Below are 18,065 nucleotides of genomic sequence, written 5' to 3'. Positions count from 1 at the left end.
GCCCATCTTTTACAGAAGGATGCATAAACTGCTTGTAGTTTCTGAAGGAAACTCTTGACACAGAACCTCATGGTTTTGTGGGAGTTGTTTGCATAAGAAAGGAGAAAGCTCTGTCTTGCAGATGACTTTAGGGCTAGGGGTTGAGGCTGCTGAGGTGATAAATTTGAGCAACATGGGTGGAGCTGGTAGGAGTGAACAGCAGCTGGGAGAGAGGGCTGGTTTTGTGTTGCTTTCTCGCTCAAGTAGATCCAGATGCCAGGTTTCTCCGTATAGGGAAAGATTATGTTTTATTTACCAGACATTTCTGGAGTTTCTGTTATTGCAGAGCCTTGTGCTAGACATTAGGAGCAGAGGAAGCTGAGCGCTCATGGGTGTTTATAATAGAAGCGGAAGACGTCAGTAGGTCCACAAATGCTATTTGAGGTTTGAACAGAGAACAGGTAGAGAGAGGGGAGTGGCAAGGGTAGGCTAAGTTTGGAATTACCTAACCTCAAAGTTCCAAGTTGGAAAATTGGTGCTATAATTGGAAGGTGTTGCTTTTAATGTCCCCTCCTACGTGCCGGCGGGAAGCGCGAGAAGGTCGGTGTTGGAAGGGTTGGGCCAGATCACTTCTAGGATGATCCATCTCAGTTCTCAACCTCTGTGAACGACGTGAGAAGATTCTCTCATCACCTCTTAGCGCCCACAAGCACCTCTAGGGTCTGGACACTGTAGATGCCATGGGGTGCAGTTGGCAAGCAGGAGAGAAAGGAAGAAGGAAGAGAAGAGGAGGGGAAAAGGGAAAGGAAGAGAAAATATTTAAAACAGCAGAGTGCGTTGCCACCCAGTGCTCATGATTTGTAGGAAATGTGATCCCGAGGAAGCCTCGTTAAGAGCAGCATTGAATTTTGGGGTATCTGTCTGCATCCATGGGTGCCACTGACTCATGACTTAAAATCTGTGTTAATGTGACAGTGGAACCCTTGAGAAATAGCATGCAGTGGGGAAATCAGAGAGGTCCTCGGGGCTTTAGTCTCCATCGTCACTACCAACCCATCCCCATGTGGCACGAACAAACCGGCATTTTCTCGGTCTTGGGTGAGGTGTTCTGCACAGGAAGGCTTCATGAGCCCCTTCCAGCCACGGTCCCTTCTGGATACGTTCAGGAGCTACCCTTGGCGCAGCTGTACCAACACCTTTCACAGGACAGTATCCGCAGGTCACGACGCCCCTGCTCTCCACTCACACCAGCTGCTTCTTGGCAGAGGCCCTGACCAGAAAGTGCCCGTCTTCCGCCGGCTCCGGCCACGTGCGGGTGTATTGGACACTGCCCTCCCACTCGTCGCTTCCTGAGGAATTGCATCCTGCTCTGGTTTCCTTGCAATGCCTGGGCGAGGAGGCAACATCAGCTTGCGTTTGAAGGGGTTTTGTCAGGGGAAGGTCTGAGCCTTTGGTTTCTGATACCGGCATCTGTTGAAGGGCCTGCAGCTGAGGGATAGTTTGATCCAAGACCCTGAATAGTCACAGAATCACAACCTGCTTCCCAAACACATCCCTCTTTGGTTTTCCTCAAGCTTGAAGTGAATATTGGTTACCAACCATGATTTCCATGCTTTTTCCCCTGAAGGAACTTGCGTCAGCACTCAAGTCAGCCTTGTCCGGCCACCTGGAGACCGTGATTCTGGGCCTCTTGAAAACACCTGCTCAGTATGATGCTTCCGAGCTGAAGGCCTCCATGAAGGTAGGCACGTGTGGGGTGCAATCTCGGCCGAGTCTGCCGTTAATATTTGTGAATTACAGCTTTCTGAGTATAAGTGGGTGATTTTCGGTTTTGTTGAATTCTCATTTGGAACCATCTTTTTTTTTTTTTTTAATGAACTGAAGTCCTAAGATTTGTACCAAAAATATTTCAATTACTTTTTTTTTTAAGCCTGTAAAGAAATTTCATGATGCTGAGAAGTCAGTTACCAGCTGCTACTGCTTGGCACCTGGGCAATTGAAATACCATTTGGAAAAACTACTTCCTTGATTACACTTCCTCCTTGGAAAAGATTTGTTGTGATATTTGAGGCAAAAGTAAAACTCAGAGCTTTTGTTAAGTGATGCTCGCAAATTCTGCCCATGTTCTTGGGTGCTTCTTTTCCTGACCTCCTTATCAATCCTATTGTTTAATTCAAATTCGGGCAAAACCAGAACATCACAGTGCATACAAAGAGTGATTTCAGATTGTGAGTGGTACCTGTGTTTCGTTCAAAGTATTGTAGCACATATTTCCTCTTGTTTTAATTTTCAAAGTTATTTTTGAACATGGAATTTTAGTTTAAGTTACAGCGTCAGAATCCCAGTTTGGAAACACCCTGAATTTTGTGTGCACCTAAAACATCAAGCAGTATACAGATGTAACAGATGCATACACATAAATGCATGTTCCCGAAAAGCACAAAACGACCCTTTCATAGTGTGCAGCTGCAACACTTTGAGTAATCAGATACTGCCCTCTGCTGACAGACCTGGGGAAAGCCTCCCCTTAGGGAGAAAGCAGTTCGGATTTTTTATTCTAAGTCGGAGCGCGTTTTCTACGGTGCCACTGTCCCTGAACTATGAAGAGGCCGAGCCTGTCACCAGAGCTGATGTCACAGTTCGGTTGTCATCCCTTTCCCCAGAGAGCCCCTTTCGAGGGAGGCAGCTTCCCACACCAGGCATGTCCAGGGTCGCGAACTTGATAGGTCGCTCCAGGCTGCTGAAAGGTTTGTGGCGAGATCTTCCTTCCTCCTCTAGTTTATCTGAGCAGCCTTGCCCTGAGTTTCCTAAGTCGGCTATATTGCAGGGAAGATCTGATTAAGAATGATAAAAGTCAACAACACGTCATGATCCCGCTGGATAAAAAGAACTCTCCCTGAAAACCAAGCCAGGGACCTTTGGAGCCATCGATGAGCTGGCCTCTCTGAGGTGTCTTCTGACCATCATCACTGCACATCCGAGTATCTTATTTTCATCAGGAACTCATTAGTTGTGACTCAGGCCGTTTCACTAGTATCTATTACCAGGATTAGTGACATGAGACAGACCTGTTTGAGCTGTCAGTCACCGTGGTAACCTTGTGATTGGGCCCAATGAAAGGTGCTTTGACTTCTAACTCTTTGACCTGATGCCAGCTCTTCCATTAGCCCTCACAGCCGAGTACCCCTCTGAAATCCGTAAAGCTTGAAGTGACGTCAGCTGAACTGTGCTTTTAAAAAAATTTTGTTTTGACTTCTGGCGATACCAGTGGCGATACTGCCATGTGTTACAGGAGAAGTTGCCCTTGTGATAGGAATTGTGGACAGTCTGGGGAAAGCTGGGCCCAGTTTTAGCAGTTGCCAAGGTCACCTTTGACTATAAAGATAAAACCACTATTGGAATGTCCAGATGTTAGCGCTGGCATCTCAGTGGTGGAGGAAAACACACCTCACATTGCATACCTGCTTTACATGTCTGCATGCATTTCCTCCAATGCATGAGTTATTGTTAGATGGAAAAACTGCCCTCTGCAATGTTTGAAGATGTTTGGTAGTCATTCTGTAGCACTTTCATAGAATGCTTTGTAGACCCTTGGCTAAGAAGAAAATAAATTTTGACTTTGCTTGGAACCTCTATGAATTGTGATGAAAAACTCTGGAGGGAGAGGCATTGGCTCACAGATTAGATTAAGAATAAAATTCAAAATTAACCATTAACCTGAGGCTTAGTTTATATTACACAAACCACTTTTCAGGAGCATATAAACTCTAATAAGTTTAATTAATAGCTGACATACTTTTCATGTGGATCAGGAAGTTTCTTATTGTAGTAACACCTTATAATTGATTTACATTTTAAACAGTTGTAATTCCACTTAGTTCAAAGTGATATTTCCATATTCAGAAAGACAAGTATTAGAGAGTCCTGATTATTAAATCTTGACTTTGATCATGAAGCTAGCTTTGAAATACATGTTTCATTGCGTCCTTTCAAGCTGTCTGGCTCGCTCAAAAGTGTATATATTAAATTTGAATACATCACCCAGCAAATTCTTATTCCTTAATAAAGTGTTGATGTCTAGGTTTATTTGGCACTTCATTATTTCCTTTTGCTTCCCTAAAATGCCCGAAGAGTGCATAGTAATCAAGCAAAAATGGAAATATAAGAATGAAATTTTTAACATTAACCCAATTTTACATTTCAAAGAGGCGAAGCTAGAAATTTCATCTTATCTCTACCTATTTCTGGTTAAAAAAAAAAAAAAAAAGACTTAATTTAAATCTGACGATGTTGGCTGGAAATGATAACATGAAATCTCTATATTCCTTTATTTTAAATTACTGACCAGAATTGTTTAGTAAAGAAAGTTATTTTCCCATTTATTAAAATAGTGGGTGATTATAGAAATCAAAAAATAAAGAAAAATGGGAATAAGAAACAGTTACCCATTTTATAAACCCATCACCAAAAGGCAACAACTTTTAACATTTTGGTGTCCCTCCCTATTTGCTATAAAAAATATGTTTCATATAGTTGAACTCAAATATGTCATACCGTCTTGTATTCAGGTGAAGCATTTTTTAAAAGAATAGAAAATAGCATCAGCTTGTGCTGAGGAATACAGTACAGATCCCTCAGTAGGACGCAGAAGGGAGCATGCGACTCGGCCATGTCTGCAGTTTACCTGGTTGAGATCAGAGAAAGCTAATGGCCAGGAGGACTTGCCTGCTGACATTTGTCCTGCCTGGTTCACAGGGGCTGGGCACGGATGAGGACTCTCTCATTGAGATCATCTGCTCCAGGACCAACCAGGAGCTGCAGGAAATTAACAGAGTCTACAAGGAAAGTGAGTAGCCCTGCTTCTCTGATACATCCTCTCAGCCCAGCTTCTCTAGCCCCCATCATAGCTCTCTGGGCCATTGTTCAGTGTAGGAGGCCTGGTTACGAATGCAGAAGTGCCTACCCTTTGTCCAGGGGTTTGCCGTGGTCCAGGTCCCTCTCCTCCGTCTGCTTATGGCCAGGGTTTTGACTATTACCTTCTACTAGAACTTCTACAAAAGGACAGGCAGGAGAGAAATTAAAACCTATTGAAAAGGTGATATGGGGAGAAGAGGAAGGTATACATGGTTTTCATTTATTGGGTGCCACCCAGCCTCCACTCAGGGGGTTCCCACCTGTGGACCCAGAGATTGCTGTGAGAGGCAGAGGGACCTATGTGCACCGAGCAGTATAGGAGGCTGTGGGTAGGATAAATGATGCAGCTTACATGGGTATGTGTTCTGTGTTTCAATATAGATGCTATTTTGAATAATGGAAATTAACTCACAAGTACTACTTAAATCTTACTAGTTTCTGCCATTGTGCATTTTCTTGCTCAGTGGATAATAAAGCACCAGTGTGTGTGTGTGTGTGTGTGTGTGTGTGTGTAGCCCTTCAATTTTTTTTATGTTCAGAATGAGTATTCCTAGTCAAGCAGGGTGGGAATCAATATTTTAGTTACAGAAGGGGTCACTGATCAAAGGTGAGCTTGAGCATGATCTGATCTATGATCCAGCTCGGTCTGCCCCTTGTTACTGATAAGAAAGAACACTGGCTCTGGGTTGATGAGGGTTCGGTTCATTCTAGGAAATCCACTTACATTTGGGCAGGGGTGGGTGGAGTGGCTGGCTAGCTGCACAGACAGGAATTGTAACCCACGTGTGTTGCTTTCCAAGTGTACAAGACTGATCTGGAGAAGGACATTATTTCCGACACATCCGGCGACTTCCGCAAGCTGATGGTTGCCCTCGCAAAGGTTGGTTTCCGGTTTATTTCTTTGTTCTTGCTTCTTCCCAAGGCAAGTCCCATACCTCATTTTATACTTGAGAGTGAATAAACTCTGTCCTCTGGGCCTGCATCAGAAACGGCAGCTGCATTTCCGACAGTGGGTTTGCCCTGTCCCTGCAGAGTTGTCATTTTTTTGTGATGGGATTTCTTATCCAGCAAAACGGCATGGTCAGGTGGACTTGTGGGCCAGAGGAGGGGTGGGCGGCTCTCTCGTCCTGGCCTGGACTTATGTGCCAGCTCTTGCCACGTGACTTGAGGAAGGTTGCTTTGCCTCTCTCTGTGGTCACCTAGGACCCAGTAGAAGCAACCCTGTTGTTTCTTTCACCTGCTCTCACTTCTGATGAGAGGATTGGCCTGTGTAGTCTTTTGCCTGGAGAGGGGTGGGGAGGCCTTTGTTTGTTTGCTAATATTAACACATTAATGAGGGTGAAAGGCATTTCCTTTCTGAATCTGAGTTCTGACCAGTATGCAGTTTAAAGCCTACGTGCCAGGGAGGGAAGAGAAATTCTTTTCCCCAGGAACCTGAGGACAAGTGGCCGATTGGATGCTGCCTCCTGCCCACTCGCATCTCCATCCCTGGGGCAGCTCCGAGCTGCCTCCCTGGCTCTGCTCCCCTCCACTGCCCTGCCTGCCACCATCCACTGGTCTTTTTTGCAATTCATTTTCACCATTTTATTCCCCTGATCAAAAACCATTTCAGCGGCAGCAAATCCAGGAGTCCCCTGCACCCTGGTTCTCCCTACTTGATCTTCCTGGGATTCCCTCCTCTCACCTGCTGCAGCCGGCATCACCTCCCTCCCTGGTGCCACTGGGTCTCAGCCTCCAGTGCCCTGCCCTTCACAGGCCCGGCTGACATCCTCCCAGGCTCACCTCCCCGTCCCCACTGTCCGCAGACCTTGCTGGCTCTACTCCCTGACAGATTCTCCCTCACTTGCATTTCACATCTTAGAGCCAGAGATGGCTGTGCTTTTCCACCTGGGCCATGCTTGTTCTCCATCTGGACTGTACGCTCTGAGGGGAGAAACTCAGGATCATTAGCTTCTTTTTCTTTTTCGAGTGGGGATGTTCTGTAAGGGGCTTGGCCCAGGACTGGGTACCGAGAAGCAGGTGATGCTGTGAGGCACAGCCCCCGCCCCACTTCCTCAACTATTTCATCCATCCTTGGTCTGGTGTAGACTTCAAAGTGAAGAAAAATTTTAAGTAGGTATTTGTTCAGTGAATTAAATAATGGCTTACATGACTTGGAGAGAAAATTAGCATTAAAATGTGCAAAGGAATATATTTGATGTTGTTAACTTTTCCTCTGTAGGGTAGAAGAGCAGAGGACGGATCTGTCATCGATTATGAGCTGATTGACCAAGATGCCCGGGTAGGTGCCAGGGTGTTGTTGTGGGTTTCTGTTTTCTGGGAAGCCTCTGGAGAGTTTGTATAGTACTTATCTACGCTGTGTAACAGATTACCTCCAATCAGAGTGGCTGAAAACGGTAACCATTTATTACCTCTCGGTTTCTGTGGGTCAGGAATTAGGGAGTGGCCTGGCTGGGTGGTTCTGGCTCAGGGCCACACATAATGGTGACCAGGGCTGCTGGCACCTGAAGGCCACCCACAGGACTGTTGGCAGAGGCCTTGGCATCTCTCCACATGGACTCTGCATGGCTGCTTGAGTGTCCTCACAACATGGCAGCCAGCTTTCCCAGATTGAGTGATCATGGGAGAGCGAGGAGGAAGCCACGTGCCCCGTGGTCTGATCTCAGGAGTCACACAGTCACTCTGTCCTGCTCTGTTCACTGGAAGTGAGTCACTGTGTCCAGTCCACAGTTTGAGGGAGGAGAAGGGAAGTAGCTGCTGCCAGGAAGGGAGGAATGTCAGAGTTTGTGGGCTTCATTTACACTTTCTGGGAGAACTGGTTATTAACGGGCATCGTCTTACATCGCTGGTGGTAATTACAGGAACCATACCTGACTCACATGCTCCTTTAGGCTGTGTGTGTGTGTGTGTGTGTGCGTGTGCGCGCGCCAGTTTCTGCAGGGTGTGGTGAGCTGTGCACACTGGTGTGCATTTGCTACAGTGAACGCCAGCAGAGTAAATGATAGAGAAAGCCGAAGGAGATAGGGGAGGCACAGCCGGGCCAGAAGGGAGAGCCCAGCAGAACTCTTTCTGGTTCTAGTCGCATATTCCCCGTGAACGACTTGTGAAGCTGATTCACATTGCTCTGAGCTATGTGCCTTTCCTGGGTGTCAGTAGCTATCTCAGAATATTCAGAAGAGCTGCAGAACAAAATTTATTTAGATTCATTTTAGTTTTAAATTTCAATATATTTTACACTGTACTTTTAGCAAGTAGCGGAGAAGGTTTTTAAATAAAGTAATAGAAGGTGGGTTTTACGATTTCCGGATAATGGATGGTCACGGAATGAGTATCTACCCTTGCTTACGCCTCTCCCCCACCCTCCCCACCATTGTTCGTGTTATTTATAGCCTTTAAATTTTCCAGAAGCTGAAAATAAGGTTGGCCTGGCTCCTTTCTCAGCTCCGTCATTTCCCGAGTCTCTAAGAAGCTCAGGTGTGGGCACCGGACCTAGTATTTGGCCACTAGCTTACTTGCTATTATGGTGCCAATAGGGAAGGAGGGCTGGGTGTGCTAGGAACGCTTGCGTGTCCTTCTCTATGTGCATAGAAGCCCTCAGTCCTTCCGGTGTTCAAGGAAGGAGATTTGGGCAGTGCTGGCCTCACGAACAATCTAGTCTCACGACGATCTGTCGGTGTCTAGGGAAGCCTGCTTTTGATGAAAACTTGCGCCCCTTTCATCCTTTTCCCCATGTCTGTAGTGCAGTCACCCTTTCTCACTTGGCGTTTTGAATGTGTAGGTTTTAGTGTTTTCACATGACGTTTCGATGACTAGCTGTGGATCCTCTAGTTACCTTTCCTGGTGGGTTGTGCTCGTAGGATCTCTATGACGCTGGAGTGAAGAGGAAAGGAACTGATGTTCCCAAGTGGATCAGCATCATGACCGAGCGCAGCGTGTTCCACCTCCAGAAAGGTGGGTGCTGTGTGCTCCGGGAGCCCCGGGTGTCGGTGTTGGGGCTCACTTCTGCCAGAGCCAAGTCCACTCTCCACATTGCACCCCTGTTTCCCTCCCCAGATCCATTTGCCCTTCTCTCCCATTGTGGATCCGTGTTTCCCTTAAGTAGTTCCCATGGTCCTGTGCTTTAGCTTGCTGCCCCTTCTTGTCTGAGGATCCTTCTGTTCTGCTACGTGTGTTGAAGTAATGGACTTGGCTGGGTGCTACATATTACTTCCTGTGGCTTCCAGATAGAATGGGTTCCACTCAGGGGAGATGGAGATGTTCAAACATGGCCCAGGCTGTGCCATTCAGGCCACGTGCACGGGACAGTTGTCCCAGGGCAACTGGTACAGTGTCAGCTCTGGTTACCATGGCAACCCCTTAGCCCTTAGATGCTGCGATTATTCTTTTCTTTTTTCTTTTTTTTCAATTGTGGTATATAACCGTGTGGGTGATCATTGACAGCTTTGACTGGTGGCTCCATTTTAGTAATTACTTGTTGCTTTTCCTTAGTATTTGACAGGTACAAGAGCTACAGCCCTTATGACATGTTGGAGAGCATCAAGAAGGAGGTCAAGGGAGACCTGGAAAATGCTTTCCTGAACCTGGGTGAGTAAGTGTGGTTGGTCCCCGATCCCCGGTGGACGTCTGCTCTCAGTAAACTGCTGACGCAAAAGTAGCAAGAGAAAGGCCTCTGTTGGAGATGTTCTCATTGTCCCTGGGTTTCTGTGGCCTCGGAGTCCCCAGTGTACAGCCTCAGGGAGCTGAGTGCCCCACAGGGTCCCCGGTGTTCCCTCAGGGGGCTGAGTGCCCCACAGGGTCCCCCATGTTCCCTCAGGGGGCTGAGTGCCCCACAGGGTCCCCGGTGTTCCCTCAGGGGGCTGAGTGCCCCACAGGGTCCCTGGTGTTCCCTCAGGGGGCTAAGTGCCCCACAGGGTCCCCGGTGTTCCCTCAGGGGGCTAAGTGCCCCACAGGGTCCCCGGTGTTCCCTCAGGGGGCTGAATGCCGCACAGGGTCCCTGATATTCTCAGACCCTCCCGTTTTGCAGCCCATTCAGGTCGTCTGGTGTGTGCCCAGGTTAGAGCCTCATCCCCACTAGTGGACAGAGGAGTAACTGACCCCTTTGCTTCTCCCCACAGTCCAGTGTGTCCAGAACAAGCCCCTGTATTTTGCTGACCGACTGTACGACTCCATGAAGGTAAGGGCAGAGGGCCGAGAGGTCTAGGTTTTTACACTAGGCTCCTCTTTCATGTCCCCAAACTAAGTCCCCTGCCTAGTGATGGAGGGAGGAGCCCCGAGGTCTAGGTGCAGAGCACACCAGCCAGCTGTGGCTGCATTCGACAGGAGAGGAAGCCACCAACCCATCTTCTCACTCTCCAACCACTCGAACACGTGTTTGTGTACAGGCAGAAAGCAAAGCGCCCGGGAGAGAGCGAGCCAGGGGATGGTTGCGCCTGACTCCTGCTCAGGTTTCTCAGTGATTCCCTCCTATCACCTCTGAGAGAAAACCAGCAAGGGAGGGAGAGACTGTTAAGCAGCCACGATGTAATAGACATTGTGTAACGTACTTGAACTTAAATAATTACCAAAGAGCCTGAGGCTTATTGTTTTATTGTTATTATTTTCTTTATAGGTGAGGAGGCTGGAGCTCAGAAAGCTTCAGCTTGCGTGAGGTTCCATAGCCAGATTAGAACTTGGGTCTACAGACTCCAAAGCCAGCCCAGCCACTGTCCCTTGAATGAAGCATCTCTTCCCACAGTCCCATCCCATTGTCCATGCCTCACATGTGCCCGGTTCTTTCCATCTTCCAGGCCCACCTACTTCCTCCTGGGTCACCCCCTTGTCCACACTGCCTCTCCCCACCTCTCCTCAGGCTCATGTAAAATATGACCCTTACCTTGGTGCCCATGGTCTGAGGCTCTGCCAGTAAACTCAGTGGTCTTTCTGCTCATGCCATGCACGCTGGCACAGGGCAACAATGGAAACGGGACAGTGTGGCCTCTCTGAGCCCCGGAGAGCAGGGACCTATTTGTTACATGTGCAAACTCGCACACTCGTTGAACCGAGCCTTGCAGTGCTTAGTGCTCAGCCCGTGTTCAGTGAATGCACATGTGGGAGTCCGTGCTGACGTCACCCTGCTGTGTTTCATGCTCATTTTCTCTTCAGGGAATAGTCACACTGTTCCATTTGTGATCTGTTAGTGAGCAGCATCAGGAATCCAGATCAGTTCCAGGGGCAAGAAAACGTGCTCGATCGGTTTGTGGTTGACATTGCTCTCAGTGAATTAACTTGGACTGTTGCCTTGACTTTCAGGGCAAGGGGACACGCGACAAGGTTCTGATCAGAATCATGATCTCCCGCAGTGAAGTGGACATGTTGAAGATCAGGTCTGAATTCAAGAGGAAGTATGGCAAGTCCCTGTACTATTACATCCAGGTGAGCCCACGGTGCCGTGTCGCCTGCACTGCCCTTGGGGGGCCCGGGACCCCGGGGAGGGTCTGTGTTTTCTAATTCACTGGGGAAGAGATAGTCACAAAATATCAGGGATTTATTTTGAAAGTGCGATTTGTCCTGGAATCCTATAGAACAGGCACATGTTTTGTGTTTCCCACATGTGTTATTCTACAATGCAATTGGTGTTCCTGATGATGACCCTGTAAGAGCTGCTGACATCCTCAAGAGATTTAGATCAATTACATTTTACATTTATTATATTTCCATTTCTTGGAAAATCCTCTGTGATTGGCCTGGGGGCATTGACCCAGAACGCCCATCTCTCCCGCCAGTTTAGTCTCTGTTTTGGAGAGAGGGAAAATTCATATGTAACCAGTAATGGCTTTCACAGTGGTCCCACTCTGTGTAGTACAGACAGGCATTGCGATCCCTTTTTAGATCCTGACGTTTCCGAAGGCATGTCTGGTTACAAGGATGAATTTAGAAGTGGGTAGATGTGCCCAGGTGTATTAGGGCATATGTGTAAAGTTTAGGTCCCAATTAGACTCATAGTCATTGTTTCTTTACCTCACCAGCTTATTTCCGTGTGACCTTAAGAATTTAGGAAACAGCACTGTGAGGCAGGAAAGGACGCCACCTTCTCTGGAAGGGGGAGGACCAGGGAGAAAGCGGTGGTGTTGTCAGGGCAGTTAGAGCAGTCATGTACCATATGAGTCCCCAGTACCTCGCATTCGCTCCACCCTTGTGGTAATAATGTGACTTGAAAGTCTCCCCCAGGCCACATTCCCTGAGGGTCCTCCAGTGATGATGATGGTGCTGGTGGTGGTGGTGGTGATGGTGATGGTGGTGGTGGTGTGGTGGTGGTGGTGGTGGTGGTGGTGGTGGTGGTGGTGATGATGATGATGATGGTGGCCGTGGTGGTGATGATGGTTTGGGTGTGGCCTTCCGGGCCTTTGTGACTAGGCAGGTCCTCAGTCTTCTCTGTTAATTTGGGAGAAGCTCTGTGTGCACTGGCTCTGCCTGTATATTATGGCGGAGTTTGGATCTTTTTTTAATACTCAATTTCCTTTTTCTCTTTGACCATTTGCAGCAAGACACCAAGGGTGACTACCAGAAAGCGCTGCTGTACCTGTGTGGTGGGGATGACTGAGCCTGCGGTGGCCCAAGCATCAAGGAGTGGTGCTCCTATGCTTCTAGCTAACAGTTCTAGGAAATCTGCTTGTGGCTAGTGCCCATCCCTGTGCCCGTCCCTGTGAGGATGCTGTTAGCATTGCTTCTGCCTCACCTTATCTCAGTTGCCTAAGCATTGCCTGGCTTTCCCATTTGGTCTCTCCTTTTAGCCAAAGAAATGAACATTCCAAGAGTTGGAAGTGAAATCTATGATGTGAAACACTTTGCCTCTTGTGTACTGTGTCGTAAACAGATGAATAAACTGAATTTTTACTTTAGAACCAATCACTTTGTTGACCTTGCTTTTAATTAAATTGTTTAAAAATCAAACATCCCTGAGGGCCGTGTGGTTCAGCTGGTAAGCCTGTCCCTAGAGGATGAAGCCTCTAGTACTGAAAGAAAACAAATTCATGTCCTCAGTCATGCCATCCACATTTCAGATGCTCAGTACCACGTGTGGTGAGCAGCTAGTGGCTGCACAGCGAGGGATAGAACGTGCCCATTATAATAGAAAGTTCTACTGGGCAGCTCTCCATGCCCAGGAGATGATGCTGCCTATGGGGGACTAGCCCAGAGTTACCCCTCATCTGCTCATCTTTCGACAGCGAAATGAGGTGAAAATAAGCATCGGTGGTGGCCTCAAACTAGGAAGAGGAGAGGGGTCGGTGGGTTCTGTTTAGCAAATATTTTTGTAAGCCCTTAGATTTATAGAAATAAGTAACATCCTGCCCCAACCTCCCAGGCCACCTTCACTGAGCCAGGCCACAGCATTCTTGTAAAGGACGTCTAATGGAAGTTCCCGGATCAGGGCCACAGAGAACGTGATTGCTTTTGGCTAGGAAGAAAGGTGACCCAGAGGGGAAGGAAACATTTGAGTTGTGCCATGAAGTGTACGGTGAAGTTTTATAGCTGAGAGGGAGCTCCCTGCACAGAGTCTTAGTGTTCTAATAATGGAGAAAAGGCAGGTCATACAACTGGTATGCATTTCAAGACACAAAGATTATATACAGTGAAAATTATGTCTCCCACGCTCTCCTACCAGTCAGGGGCCTTCCCTAGCCACATGGTTTATTGTCCTTTCATGGATAGACTGCACAACAAGCATGTGTGTATTACTTACGTATCTATGTTCATTATGTAAAGGTGGTGTTCATAGGCTTGCCAGCCTAGGACAGTGCTTATACAGGTACTGCAGACAGCTTGCTTATACAGGTACTTCCCCTGAGCAGGGTGTACGGCTGGGTGAGGGTGCAGGGATTATGGGGAGGCAGGGGGGTTTGGTTGAGTTGCCTGCCCCACACCCTTACACTGCATTTTCTCCTCATTAGAGGGTGCTGTATCAACCACTAATTCTTAACACCTGGCTGATCCTGGGTGAGAATCAGTGACTCTAGAGTAGACCCTGAGCAGTTCGCCTGTACCTTTCTTGGCAAATTCCAATAAATTCTAGGGCAAGGGCTGGGCAGGTGATACAAATAAATGTGTGAAATGTGCTGGTTGGACAGAACTAGGAAGTCTGGAGAAATGGAAGATGCCTGCCCCACTTCAAACATTCAAATTCAATTAAAGCGATACCGTGTTGACCAAACATAAGTGGGCTGATTGATTTGCTCTTTTGATCCTTTGGCAAACTCTAGATAGGAACTCAGGTGGAGCATGGCTCCTGAGCCCCTAGTGGCCCATAGTGTCTAAGTCTTTAAAAAGCAGATGATGCAAAAATAGGATATTTTTTTTCTAATGTACCCTCCTATACATTTTAGAATCGGTGCCTCAAATCCCAAAATGTACTTTTCCATGTGCGTGGGGCAGAGTTCAAGGAACTGCATAAAAAGCAAGACCTTTGTTTAACCCGAATGGTTGAATTGAACTCCGCTTTGCTAGGGCTGGGCAGAGGCTGAGCAGTGTTTCAGATCAGGGAGGATCCAGGCTTTGTTTCCTCCCACCATGCAGTGTGCTTCAGGCGGCAGAGGAAAGGTGGTGGAGGAGAAGGCAGGGCTATGCAGCCAGCATGAGGGCAGGCTTCTGCTCCTGCCGGCCCAGCACAGCCCGGCCTCTGGTCTGGCCGATGTGGACCCTCCAGCAGGCATGAGGCAAAGTCCAAAAGGCAGGCTGGCCTAAGAGAGGCTCCTGGAGAACCGTTCCTAATGTTGCCTGCTGTCCCCCCCCTCCCCCTGCCCCCACCGCGCCTGCAGAGCAATGGTTGTTTGGTGTTTTCCAAAACTGACAGAAAGTGCACGTGCAATTTGGTCTCATACTCTCCTGGATTCCAGCCAGGATTCCTCAGTCAAGCTGTCCAAACCTTTTCTTGGAGAACCATCTGGAGGTTGGAGTATTCTCCCAAACAATTTTACTTCGGAAAGGAAAGGAACGGGACACACATTTTGTCCACTAATAAACTGATTTTACTCTTTGAGGAAGTAGGTATTCAATGCATGCAGTAGAGCCATGAAAGTTTACTGAACCATGACTAAACAAGAGGACACCCCCCCCCCACCACCACCACCCCCGCCCCCTGCCATCTGTGTGGTGGTGCTGGGCAGGGCTGTCACCTTGCACTAATTCCAAATGGTCCCCTCCACACTGTAGTCTCTGGGAATGGTGTCTCCCCTGGAGTTGGACCGTGCACAACCTGAGCAGCCATGCATGAGGGCCTGTATGGTGACCCTGTGCGTGTGTGAGATGGCCTGTTAGACATTTTGTCACAGAGTAGGCTTCTAGATTGAAGCTGGAAGACAAGTCTTACTTGGGAACAGATGGATAAACCTCACAAGGCCTCATCTTTTCCATGATCTTTGGGCCCATTTTTTGGGGCTGTGTACAAATGACTATGCGTAGGAGTCTACCCAGTAATGGGAGCTCCTGTGGTATAAGCTATTAGTAAAGATAGCTAAGGCAGGGAAAGCCAGGTTCACAAAGTGGCTACATTTAGCAAGAAAAATGATTTGAGGACAGAAATCTTTTAAATCAATTTTTAGTGTTTAAATGACTCCAGGCCTCTCCCCACGTTTTGACAAACGGCTTTGGCTTCTTATCCACATCCGTTTATTTGACCTCCTTTTTCCATCAGCTACCAAAATGAAAACTCTGCTACGGGAGAGAGAGGGAGCAATTTTAAACATCTCATAGCAATGAGGCAGAACATGCTATAGCCATCAAGTTTTAGTTGTTCATTCTATTTATTGAAGAAAGCCTGTAGCCTGATTTCTTTTATGCGAGTACATTTGAGCAAGCAAAGTTTATAGAGATGACTTATCTCATTACATTAGAAGAGTGATTTGCTATCTCAGCATCTATAAGCAATTTTAACAGACATTTCTGGATGAAGAAAAGCTTTTGTAAATATATGCGAAAGACACAATTTCATCAAGCATTAAATTGGAGGTGCCCTGGAAAAAAAATATTACATTTGTGCATTCAATTAGCTTGATTGTGGCTGAATTTTGTCCATGGAAGGCAGCATTTCTGCAGAAAAACAGAAGCATTCCCTATGTCAGCAGGTTTTCGAAAACAGAAAAGCACACTTTCCCCCTTTGCAAGTCCTCTTTTGAATTTGTGCTGTTCCCAGCTCTGCGTCCCTAATCAGGCTGCTCAGTCTTGTTCTCCACAGAGGAGGGTAAGGGGAGAGTGAATCAGAAGCCACTTTATTCAGGCCTTACGGAAATCCAAACCCAGCAATTCCAAACTTTAAATAGCCTGTGTTTGGTCTGAAAGCTAGGTGAGCTCTGAGCAAAATTGGGACTGAGGAAATGGAGAATGGTTGGGGCACAAGAGGTCTTTCTTGGACCCCTGAAATCACCATAAAGAAATGAGCTAAGTTTTTAAGATCATCACCAGCCTACCCACATCCTCCCCTTTGCTGTTCTGTATAGCTGAACCATCAGATTTCTATTAGGCAATGAACCAGAAAAGACATATGTCAATGGAACCTGGCTGTGGGAGTGCCTGTTATTTTTTTAAATATATTTTTTAATTGATTTCAGAGAGTAAGGGAGATAGAAACATCTATGATGAGAGAGAATCATTGATTGGCTGCCTCCTGCATGCCCCCTACTCGGGGGAGTTGAGGGGGGGTTGGGAGTTGAGCCTGTAACTTGGGCATGTTCCCTTGGCTGGAGTCGAACCTGGGACCCTTTAGTCCGCAGGCTGATGCTCTATCCACTGAGCCAAACTGTCTAGGGCTGCTATTTTTAAACACTAGGTGAGAACAAATCACGACTTCCCCAGCTATAATCCATTGTAGCCCAAGACTATCATTTCTAAAGGTTAATTAACTGAATCAGGAGTAGAGAAATGTTTCAAGTAAGGTTTAGGTTTCTATGTCAAGAATGGTACCAGATTTCAAATTTAACTGTGGATTCTTGAGCTTTGAGGAAGCACCTTGGTCTTAATGGATGACCTTTGTCCTAAGAGATATGAACTCATGTATGACTAGGAAAAATTTTAAAATCTGGAGTTGAGCAGGTAATATAGCACCTCAGTCATTCTCTTATTCATTCACTGATGTACTAATTTATGAGTGGACAGGCCTACTCTGCTGGCCCCTGAACTACTGGGGATTCAAAGAACAAGGCAACACTGAAGAAAGATAAGGGCTGAGACTGAGGAAGGCACAGGTGAGGCGCTTCAGGGTGCAGAGTAGGTGATTCTCACCCAGGTGAAGCATCTGGAAGGTTTCTGGGACAGGCAATACTTAAAGCAAGATTTTTATTTGTCGCATTTTTTTCTGAAGTGCAAGAGGAATAATAATCATTGGTAGAAAAATGCAGTAAAGTATAAAGAAGAAAATCTGAATCATCTGGAACGCCAACCAAAACCAATCGCGGTTAGCACGTTGGCAGGTTGACCTTATTGAGAATTAGCTCTTGTTTCCTTGGAGCGAGAGGCGGTTTCCCTCCCCCTCGTCAAGAGGACAGGCCGAACGGTAGGCGGTGAAAGCCAGGCTTCCTCTGCCCACAGAAGAGGTAAGTGGCTTTTGATTTTTCAAAGTCTGGTCCAAGAAGAAGAAGGCCTCCTGCATGCATGCGCCAAAAAGGAGGGCTCTGTAGAAGCAGGTCACCTATCCGTGGGACAGCTGGGTTTCCAGGGACTGAGTGTGCAGTGCCCAGGTGATGGGGCCAGTGCCCCGCCTCCACAAGTGCCTGAGTGTCCTTTGATGGGAGACTCTGGGCGCTTGCAGGGGATAAAAAACTGCCCACAGCAGCGTCACCTGCCTCTGGGAACAACGTGGTGACTGGGCGTGGCGAATGGGGAATGAGGCGTTGCCAATGTTAAAACCTAATTCCCAACCCTGACCTGATTCTATACCACTTCTTTCCCCATCACCAGAACAGCCCCCGTCCCACCATGAATTGCTAGGAGGAAATATTTTTATGTTTGCCTACTGATTTATTTTACTTTTTGACATTTTATGATATATAAGATCTATCCCAGATACATCATAATAATAAGTATTCCAGAACACCTCAGAGCTTTAGATCTAACGCTGCTTTGAAGAAGTCTAAGTTAGCGAAACTTTGTGTATCAGGAGGGAAAACAGTTTAGAGCAGCCGTGGGCAAACTACGGCCCGCGGGCC

The 18,065-nt window shown here is 47.2% G+C and overlaps 1 protein-coding gene across 6 annotated transcripts in view; it reads left to right on the top strand.

The window, feature by feature from the left end:
* Nucleotides 1-12,777, top strand: part of ANXA2 (annexin A2) — a 45,332-nt gene extending 32,555 nt beyond the window's left edge. For all 6 annotated transcript variants that reach the window (XM_036303400.1, XM_036303421.1, XM_036303431.1 and 3 more), the window contains 9 exons: nt 1,607-1,720; nt 4,735-4,825; nt 5,694-5,773; nt 7,115-7,174; nt 8,751-8,844; nt 9,382-9,477; nt 10,008-10,066; nt 11,182-11,304; nt 12,413-12,777. In XM_036303400.1, coding sequence (XP_036159293.1) covers nt 1,607-1,720; nt 4,735-4,825; nt 5,694-5,773; nt 7,115-7,174; nt 8,751-8,844; nt 9,382-9,477; nt 10,008-10,066; nt 11,182-11,304; nt 12,413-12,472 — 777 coding nt within the window. In that variant the 3' untranslated portion in view covers nt 12,473-12,777. The remainder of the gene's footprint in view (nt 1-1,606; nt 1,721-4,734; nt 4,826-5,693; nt 5,774-7,114; nt 7,175-8,750; nt 8,845-9,381; nt 9,478-10,007; nt 10,067-11,181; nt 11,305-12,412) is intronic.
* The last annotated feature ends 5,288 nt before the right edge of the window (nt 12,778-18,065 follow it).

The sequence above is a fragment of the Myotis myotis genome, unplaced genomic scaffold (assembly GCF_014108235.1).
Source record: "Myotis myotis isolate mMyoMyo1 unplaced genomic scaffold, mMyoMyo1.p scaffold_m19_p_1, whole genome shotgun sequence".
Taxonomy (NCBI): domain Eukaryota; kingdom Metazoa; phylum Chordata; class Mammalia; order Chiroptera; family Vespertilionidae; genus Myotis; species Myotis myotis.
This window is presented reverse-complemented; position numbering and strand designations above follow the sequence as displayed.